A 10211-nucleotide genomic window follows, 5' to 3' on the forward strand; every position below is an offset into this window, starting at 1 on the left:
AATACTTTCGTTTTCATCTTGAATAATATAAGGGAATGACTAAAAGTTATATTGCACAATCTCTCAAGGTATCAGTGATTTGTCGATGCAATTTGACATTTGAATCTTAAAGTAAGTTGAAGTGTTTACATGTTCGTATGAGTGGACGATTCTTTATCCACTGTTTTATTTTTCTGTCGTCTTTTTTCGACCACTCTTTCAACGACCTGCAGAAGGAATGCAATCACTGCAGACAAAAGAATAGCAACTCCTGCCATCCAGAATGCCCAGTCATAGACTCCAGTTTCATCACGTATCCATCCTATAAGAACAAGTGATGTAACATGATTTAGCACAATATGACAGTTATAAATCCATGCATACATACATACATACATACATACATACATACATACATACACACATGCACACATACACACATACACACATACATACATACATACATACATACATACATACATACAGACATACATACATACATACATACATACATACATACATACATACATGCATACATACATACATACATACATGCATGCATGCATACATGCATACATGCACACATGCATACATACATACATACATACATAAATACATACATACATACATACATACATACATACATACATACATACATACATACACAATGTACATACACACATACATACATACATACATACATACATACATACATACATACATACATACATACACAATGTACATACATACATACATACATACATACATACATACATACATACATACATACATACATACATACATACATACATACATACATAGCTTCAGGAGAGAAGCCTTAGACGAACAAATAAGCTGAAATCCATAAATGTTTTTCAGCCCAAATTAATTACTGACACACATTTTATACTATCCTCAATATATTATAGAAATTATTACCAGCAAGTGGGGATGAAAGCAGCATGACTACTCCCTGAGTAAGAAACACGAGTGATGCTCCATATCCAATATTTTCAGCTCCATGGAAAGATGACACAGTTATAGATATTAACAATTCAAAACCACCTACTGATATCCCAAAAATAACGATGAAGATGGCTTGACCTGTAATATAATAAAACTAATATTAATATTTATCCTTCTTCGTCCAAAATAAATTTGTGGAATGGTCGCCACAAAAGCAGCGCACTAGTGCCCTAGTGTTGAAGCAGCAGAGAGAAAGAGAAAACCAAAGTACCTGGGGAAAACCAGGGGTTTTTCGGCAGGATCAAACTGAGCATTACCCTTCTTACATACAGCCCTGCTGGTTACATTTTAATCAAACCTGGCCGACGGTTGGCGGGTTCGAACCCAGACTGCAGAGTTGTGAGGCGTACGAGCCATCGACAATAATGATGTGCTGATATGCAATTACAATAAAATAAGTGGAAGACATTTTCTACTATACATGGATGAACTTCGGTTTTCACAATCAGGGAAGTGTTTGTCCATTGATAATGCATGACAGTAATACTCAAGTTTCACTTTCAAACTGTCGTGAATCATGAATAGAAGTTGAAATTACATTATGTTAACGCCTTGTCGTCCACAAAATAAGGCCATCATATTACCATTGTTGGTGGATTATACATATCGGTTAGTTGGTTTTGAGACACACTTCCAAAACAAGAAACTACCACCACTTATTTCATATTATTTTGAGTGTGGCAATTTAGTTTGAAAAGACCAGGTCAACCAGTTGCAACATCAAAAGAGTTTATATTTATATAAAGGTTCCTTAACGAACTTATAATGAAAACAATGAAATGAAACAGGACAAGAAAGGACAACGCTCTATAATTACCTGCAAAGCTCCTCGTGTACATGCTGACAATGGTTATGAGACCGCACATAACCATGGAAATACCATATGGAATGTTAGCTCTCAAACCATTTATGTTAGCTACAGCACCCCAGACCGGACGTGTAATGACTTGTATCAAACCCATAACAGCTGGTATGAGAGAACTGTATGTATCTGAAATACCAAAGTCTCGAGCACGACGAACCTTTCAAGAAAATGAAACTAATATATTAATTTGGTATTACAGTTTATTATACTCCTCTGTCAAGGATGATTATGGTATAGACACTGTGATTTGGTAATGTGTAATGTTATATTTTGTGGTATGGTTCTGACTACCCGGCCCCTTTGTGCAAACTCCATGAAAGGTAACTGAAATATCTTGATATGGGTACTACTATTTCATATTGTCATGAATATACTCATACGTGTATTGCAAGTTGTACTGACCTATCATGTTGGTCACTTGGACACGACGAAGAAATTAAACTTACCATGTGTACCAATACAGTTCCATGCATAACACCCTGTCCAACAGCGATTATAAGTTGACACCAATAGACTGGTTCACGAAGCAATGACATATCAAACATAATAGATAGGCAGGATTTACAGTAAGTATTGCATCTAGGGAGGCTTGTCTGTTTGGTGTACAGTTCAGTACCTTTACTACTGTCTTTATAAATACTCATGTCTTTCAAAGTCTCCGACGTGTATGAACTCTCCATCATTGTCATTTCCGAGTCTGAGTCGTTTGATTCTTTCAGATTCTTTGTTTCATCTTTATCATTCTTTCTCGATCTCAACGGCCACAGGAGGGATCCTACTACAGACAAGTTCAAGGCCATTCCAGAGTAAATCAGAAGCATTCCTCTCCAGCCATAGGTGTCTACCAAATACTGACAGATCAAAGACAATGCAAACTGTCCTCCTCCAGTTCCAGCCACTGCCAATCCTAATGCTATGGAGAGTCTTCTTCTGAAGTATTTACCGACCATGTCAATACAAGGCATATATGATAGCCCACAGCCAATAGCTGGAAACAAATATAATAATAAAGTTTTAGTACTTTACAGCTAAAATGATGTAGGCTTGGTGTTTCACTTATGTAACATGACATTTAATACACACCCTTAGACAACTACTAATGCAAAACAATCAACCTCTGAGGCATAAAAGAATATTACGAAGTAAAAATAGAACGGGCCCTTGCTAGGAGTCCACTCTCTCCACCAGGATATGGCCCTTCGTACCACAGCAACATCTTTGAAATTAAAAGATTACCATTAATAGCTGTGATAATCTAACATGTGACTGAAATTAGGAGGATAGCTAATTACAAGTGCATGTCAATCCATTTAGATTTAGGAGAGCCGTTGCTGGTAAGTTCACATTTTGAACATATTTATGTGCTACAAGGAGCAAAGGCTTGACTTGGCTTGGTGTAGACAACTTTCTAGATAGTAAATCCAAAGCGAGGTTCTAGGCTAGAGTCTTGTCAACCACCCGCCTTACACTCGACATCTGGAAATATAGTCCACATGTACATTCAGGAATCAATGCATATGTAGATGTAGGTGAATATCCCGATGTTAAAGTCATTTAATTGATATGCAGTACCTTACACTTGAACCATGATTCGTGGTATGAAAAATTATTAGGGATATTAATAACAAAAACAGTTTGAAATTGCCAGGACACTGACTTATGGTATCATGTAAAATCCAAATGATGCGCACAGTAGCTTTGTAAAATGCTTTGATAAAAATACCGTCGGATGTTTGCCATACATTTCTTAAATACTACTTACCTGTAATAATACCAAATGTAAAGTACAGCATTACCAGATTTGTTGCAAAGGAACTTGTAAATAGTCCAATGAAGGCAACTACACCAGCCAACATCACAGTTTTCTGATGTCCAATCTTTCTTGTCAAAGAAATGGAAAGTGGTAGTGCAAGGTTGAATACAAACAAAAAAATTGAACCAACCCATGCTGAAATAGAGAATGAAGGTGTGACAAAGTTAAGGTAAGATTTACAGAAATATCTGGTTGGATGTTGGGAAATTAAGGTATTAATGTAAGAGATTCCTTTTTTGAACTCGACGTATCAACTGAATTGAATTGAATTGAATTGAATTGAACTGAATTGAATTGATTTGAATTGATTTGAATTGAATTGAATTGAATTGAATTAAATTGCATTGAATTGAATTGAACTGAATTGAATTTATTTGAATTGATTTGAATTGAATTGAATTGGATTGAATTGAATTGAATTGAATTGAATTGAATTGAATAGAATTGAATTGAGCTGAACTGACCTGAACTGAACTGAATTCAATTGAATTGAATTGAATTGAATTGATTTGATTTGATTTGAATTGAATTGAAATTATTCCATCAGAAAATGAAAAGAAAATACGCATTCCTTGAAAGTAATACAAAACAGAATTCTGGTGGGGGCAATGGAATAGTTCCCGTGGTATTAATCAAAGTCCATGGACCCAACGTTCATGAAAATGAAGGCTAATTTGGGGTACGAGATACAACAAAAAGATACATCTCATGTGAATAGTGATGGAGATCAATCATGTCAGTGGAAAATTTAATAAATATACAGAAACTCTCGGTGTAGCAAATGAAATGAACATAAATAAATAAAAAAACATACATAAAAATGAAATTATAGAGGCAAGCTAAAGGGTCGGTAAAATGTAGTCATCCCCTTAAAAAATACTGTTTTAGTTTCGCCTTAAATATTTGTCTGTTGTTGGACTTTCCTATTGTTGTGGTCACAGATTTCCAAGTTTGATAGCTGCATATTTAAAATTGTGTTGGCTAATTGACAAATTACTTTTGGAATTGGAAGGCTATCAGTGATTTTAGCCCTGGTCGGATAGCTATGGGACAACTGGTTAGTAATGTAATGGTCGAGAGTGTGTGTATAGCGATCGTGTTTTAGGTCAAAGATGAACATGCAAGTTTACAAAGTTTATGGATTCCTCTAGACAATTAACTGTTATTCCACAACATTACCTGGCAATATATATCATACGTGCTAAAATCTTGTTTTTGTCTTAACAAATAAAGGTATCAAACAATTTCCATATTTGGTAAAAGATGCGCAACGTACCTAAAGCATCCCTTGTAACTATGACCATGGATATACATAGCAACTGCTTGGTTGAAATGTAACCACTATGAATAAGGACATTACGAACGGTTAATCCTTTTACACTTGGATTAAATTGTAATGGAAAGATATTATTCAAAGAGTACCACTAAAGCACACATGATGGCTGAAGTGAGCAGGAGGATAATTATGAACATTGCAAGGACAATAATCACTTCCAAACCATCATATTCTGTCTTCATATCTATGTTCCCTCACGCATTTAGGAACTGTGAAATATTGGAAAATGTGTCATAAATATTGTAACCTGTTGTTGACTTTGATTCACCAAATGCATCCAGAAAGGCAACAAAGAGGACGCTCATTGCGTACATAGTCCCTGCAGTCAACGCACAGGATATAAATGTTGCCATGACGATGACCCATCCCCATCCACCATCTGGAGGGTCACCCGATATTGGTGTTCTGTCGACCATGTTGGAAATGTAAACATCAGGATATCTGTGTCACTGTCGTCCTACCTAGAAATGTAAGACATATATCTGGAGATGATGTGTCAAATATATATCCAAACCGCCTATTTGACCAAAACATTATCTTTCATAACCCACCATTTAAAATTATACAGTGAGATTTCTTATCAACGTTATGGATCTAAATTTTGTGGTCAGGAGAGGATAATTTTATGACCTCAATATGTTAAAATAATACTTTTAGTCCTTCATTTCAAAACATTCCTGGGGCTGGATGGAAACCTCATTATATAATACCTAACCCCCCCCCCCCCCACAAACACACACGGCCGCTTTGCTCCCTAGTACTTTCTTTAACGATTTTTTTCCGATCTGATTAACATTTGATGAAGTAATATGGTTCAATATCTCTCATTATTTACTTCCCATGTTTAAATCGTGTTGCCTTTTTGCAAATATGATTGTGTATATATGTATGTGTCTGTCTGTCTGTCTGTCTGTCTGTCTGTCTGTCTGTCCGTCTGTCCGTCCGTCCGTCCGTCCGTCCGTCCGTCCGTATGTATGTATGTATGTATGTATGTATGTATGTATGTACGTATGTATGTATGTAGACATCAAATAAGTAAAAACTGTTGATCAATGGCTTGGGGACTAGGTTTTGGTAATTCTCTATGCCGCGCTATTGCATTTCAAAAAAGGTTCGAGAACATAATTTATGTTGGCTGCAATTGCTCCACGCACCCCCCCCCCCCAATATCAAATGGTTTATCCCTCAGAATGACCATCGGCCTGCTTCTTTTCGATGTTACAAAGTACAACTATTAGATACATGCATTCAACGTGGGCAGTGTAAATATTGGTTTTACGATAATGTAGCTCACTGAGTTGATAGCAGTGAACTGTTTGTTAAAGTCAGTATATTCAAGGCTGCATTATAAGGGTATCCCTAAAACAGCCATGGTATATCCAACAACCGTACCTTGTTTTATTTTAGGCATACACACAAAGCTGAAAACACTCCTGTTAGGTGACATCACAGTCTTGTCTTTCTGAAGGGGATAGTCGGGGCTCTGTACTGACCTGATCACATTGTCCCTGTATACGGGACAATCCAAATATATAGTTCTAAGTTATCCTGTCTTTAAGCAGGACTAGATACATCACAACTTAAACAAGCATGACAATCTGCCTCTTGACATATTAGATGTACACATAGATCATGGAGGGGTCCCCTCCATGATATATGGTGTACACCATTTGATAGACTTTCCCATTTATTACTTGTATGCATGGAGGTAGTCCTTCCTACCTCCATGGTGTGGGTCAAGTGGTTAACATCTACTATTATCCCCGTACCACAAACCTAGCAAATACTGCGATTAGGATACAACAGACCTGAATTTGTTGACCAACAATGCTCCGAACAGCAGGCGTGAGATATCTAGTGGAGTTATGCACATGCCGTCAGCGCATGAATGTCCTCTACCTATCTCAGCCCGGTCAAAATGCAAACAAGTACGTGTCCGTGGGCTTAGAAGCCTGGGAGATTCAGAGATTCTATCTCAATAGAATAACATATCTATATGTGTGGCACTGTGTGGCAACATACATGCACCATAAACTAACCACGCAATTGCACAGCTTAGGTGTGAACATTGTAACCGTTGAATTAGGTCACACGTAACCATGTCGGCGCTCGTTAAATGACGATCGATGAACGATGTTTGAAACGAGCTGACTCACTGATACGGCCATAAGAATTGTTTCTGGTCAGTGCGCATCACTTAAATTCCCATCGCGTCGGTCTGTTTTGGCGACATTTCACAAAATGAAATGTTGAAAGCGTTATTGTAAGCTGAGGGTTGTGCGTATAGCTCAAATCAATGTCAAGCATAAACTTTTTGCTAGCTATAGGCATAGTACACTACTTGACCTTGCTACTGTGGTTGAACTTGAAGAAGCAACAGCCAATTTTCATTCCTGGTGTGAATGCAGCATGTGTAAAGAAGTGTACACAATACATAATTGAGTATGTAATAAATACATGTCACTGGCAAAATAGGAAATCAAAGTCATATCATATTTGTATGATTGAAATAACATTTGCTACCCAAAAAGAACCATGCCAACCTTTTTTGAACATGTAAATTATACTCCCTGAGTCCACATCTTTCTCCAAAGCTCGCCTCCCATTGGTTGTTTCATGAGGACTACACTGGTGAGTGAATTGCTTGGATACATGGAATGGAAAAATTATCCTCCCTTGCCAAGTAGATCTTATTACCTAACCAGATTTAAACTGAATGCCTTCAGTAAAGGCAAAGTCTTTAATTTTTCATTCCTGCACGCAATAATTGTTGGAATGGACATTCTTAGCTACAGATATTATAACCATTTTAAAGAGAACTTTGTAAAAGAAGTTGGGAGTTACTTAATATTAGTGTTACTTAATATAGGATGAATTAGAAACCATTCTTCGGCAATTCTTAGCTTCTCCATTCATTCAAGTAATAGTTGAATGGAATATGCCGACGTAGCGAGATCTTACCCCATGTATGGTGTCCTCTTCCACACTGACACCTGGTGGCAACATACAAACATCCGTCACAGGCTTGTTACAGTACTCGACACATGTATACATATTAACAACTAAACCTTATACACAAAAGTGAAAATGGAGAAGGTTACACTATAACACAGAATATACCCCTTAAATGGCAAACAGTTATGCCAAACTGTAAGAAATCTGAATTTTGTATAACTATAACTTAAGATATTGCCATATAAAGAATATGTACGCTATTTTTATATGAATTGAGCTAGCCGGTTTTTTTTTATATGAATTGAGCCAGCCGGGTTTTTTTGAGAAAACGATCACACAGACACATACACACAACATCTCTAAAATATAACCACCCCTTTAATATAAATGTTCATCAGCACAAGATCAAATGAATTACCAAGGTTATCAGGCATAAGAAGTTCATAGTTTTTAGCATTGACCTTTTTAATTGTTTTGGTCGACTTTCCTCATCAGAATGACAAATTCCACACTTACACCTGAATATTATCAACCCCAAGATTTATAGAATAGCGGATATCAAACTACCTAATATCTACAATCGGCTGATGATGACGACACCTAGTGGCGAGTACACGACTGATTTGAATGTCATAAGATATAACATCACGTGTACATGTTAAGAGGTTGACGTGTTCAATGTAAATTATTAACTCCATTCTCTTATCACAAATGTGTTGAATGTTTGATTTGAAATACTTGTTCTGTTCACTCGTGACATATGTTTGGGTACGGTGTTGATTACACATCAAATTGTTCGGGACCTTTTCTGCTTTTGGTGCGAGTCAGTCTATGACACAGCCGTGGTGTAATGCATATGGTGATATATTATATTCAAATACAGGCTGTAATCGTGAAGAAGGATTCTAAACCAAGGACTTAAATATTTAACACAACTGAAATTCGACCACGGACACTCTTTCACAGACGACATCTGCATAATTATCCGCTGTTAGGAACATTGTTGGCTAACACCTCCAGGTCTGCTGTTGTCTTATTCTAATATCTGATCATGTTATGATTTAGGGGTAAATTAGATTTAAACAACAGTGGCTCAATATTTAATGAATGAATGGAACATTTTCATAACTTACACACTCAAACATCAAGATGGGACCTTTTACCTGCACATGTGATGTTACATGTAAGATTTAAATCAGTCATGTGTACCTGCAGATCAATATATTTGTTTGCATAGTTTGTTCACCAATGTCAAATTCAACATGATTAAGGGCTCTGTTGACATACAGGCACACAAGGCAGAATTGAATCCTGTATCTGGGGTACACAATCACATGCACATTTTCTTAATATCCTCTCATTTCTTTTTGTATCTATACATGCTTTGCAATTATTATCTGTAATTAATTTTTTTATTTATTTTTTTTTTATTTAATTTACTTAAAACACTGCATCCATAAATGGGTTTTCGTGCAGATGTTAAAAGAAAAAAAAAATAAATGTACATAAAGCAGAACACATACAATAAAAACAGTAAGGTGGAAAATAAAATCTACAATGACACATAAAAAACATAAAGCTATTTGATTCTATTGTTTGCGACAATGGATGCCCTATATGCAAAAGATCTATTATGCGCATTTGGGATATGGTAATTGCTTCTAGTATTGTGCGAATGAATTGAGGAGTTTGTAGTCAATAGATCTGAAATATAGGATGGAACTTTGTTTCTGAGACATTTGATAACAAGTTTGTTGAAATGTTTAACGTGCCTTTCTTGAATTGTTGGCCAGTCTAATGAGATTCTAGCAGCAGTAACGTGATCAGATTTTTCAGACCACATTGAATGCGGACTGCAAGATTGACAATGCGTTGCAAGCTGGCTTTAAGTGTAAGGTTGCAGTTTGAGTAGATGCTATCACAGTAATCTAAGAGTGAGAAAACAGTGGCAGAGATTACATGTTTTCGAATATTGTCGGGTATACATCGTCTGGCCCGGGCCAGTCTGATCTCTAAGCTCACCACTAGGCCTAATTGGTGATTTAATAATGTGCACACTGAATGGTTTGAAATGAAAATGCATTTGATTTGTGTATGAAATAATGGAATATCCCATAACGCACCACATGTTTCTGTGTAGAATTTTTTTTATCATTCATACAGTGCTGTATATACTATGTGAATAGTGTGAACACTGGTTTGCAAGGAGAAGTCGTGAAATCCATGAATTAGTAACA

The 10211-nt window shown here is 36.4% G+C and overlaps 1 protein-coding gene across 1 annotated transcript; it reads right to left on the minus strand.

Moving 5' to 3' along the window:
- Positions 1–125: 125 nt before the first annotated feature.
- On the minus strand, positions 126–5435 carry LOC144451228 (monocarboxylate transporter 12-like). The gene is made up of 6 exons (XM_078142028.1): positions 5267–5435; positions 3633–3818; positions 2317–2858; positions 1823–2027; positions 919–1083; positions 126–301 (listed from the first exon to the last, which is right to left on the minus strand). The coding sequence occupies exons 1-6, from the start codon at positions 5433–5435 to the stop codon at positions 126–128; spliced, it is 1443 nt and encodes a 480-aa protein (XP_077998154.1).
- Positions 5436–10211: the final 4776 nt, after the last annotated feature.

Source organism: Glandiceps talaboti, chromosome 21, assembly GCF_964340395.1.
Source record: "Glandiceps talaboti chromosome 21, keGlaTala1.1, whole genome shotgun sequence".
In the NCBI taxonomy this organism is placed as follows: Eukaryota; Metazoa; Hemichordata; class Enteropneusta; family Spengelidae; genus Glandiceps; species Glandiceps talaboti.

Excerpts from the sequence above, each read along its gene's own strand:
- LOC144451228 (XM_078142028.1), bottom strand. The coding sequence starts at position 5,435 with ATGGTCGACAGAACACCAATATCGGGTGACCCTCCAGATGGTGGATGG. Across the intron at positions 2,859-3,632 it reads TACATTTGGTATTATTACAG|CTATTGGCTGTGGGCTATCA; the intron begins GTAAGTAGTATT and ends ATTTGTTTCCAG. Across the intron at positions 2,028-2,316 it reads GAACTGTATTGGTACACATG|GTTCGTCGTGCTCGAGACTT; the intron begins GTAAGTTTAATT and ends TTTTCTTGAAAG.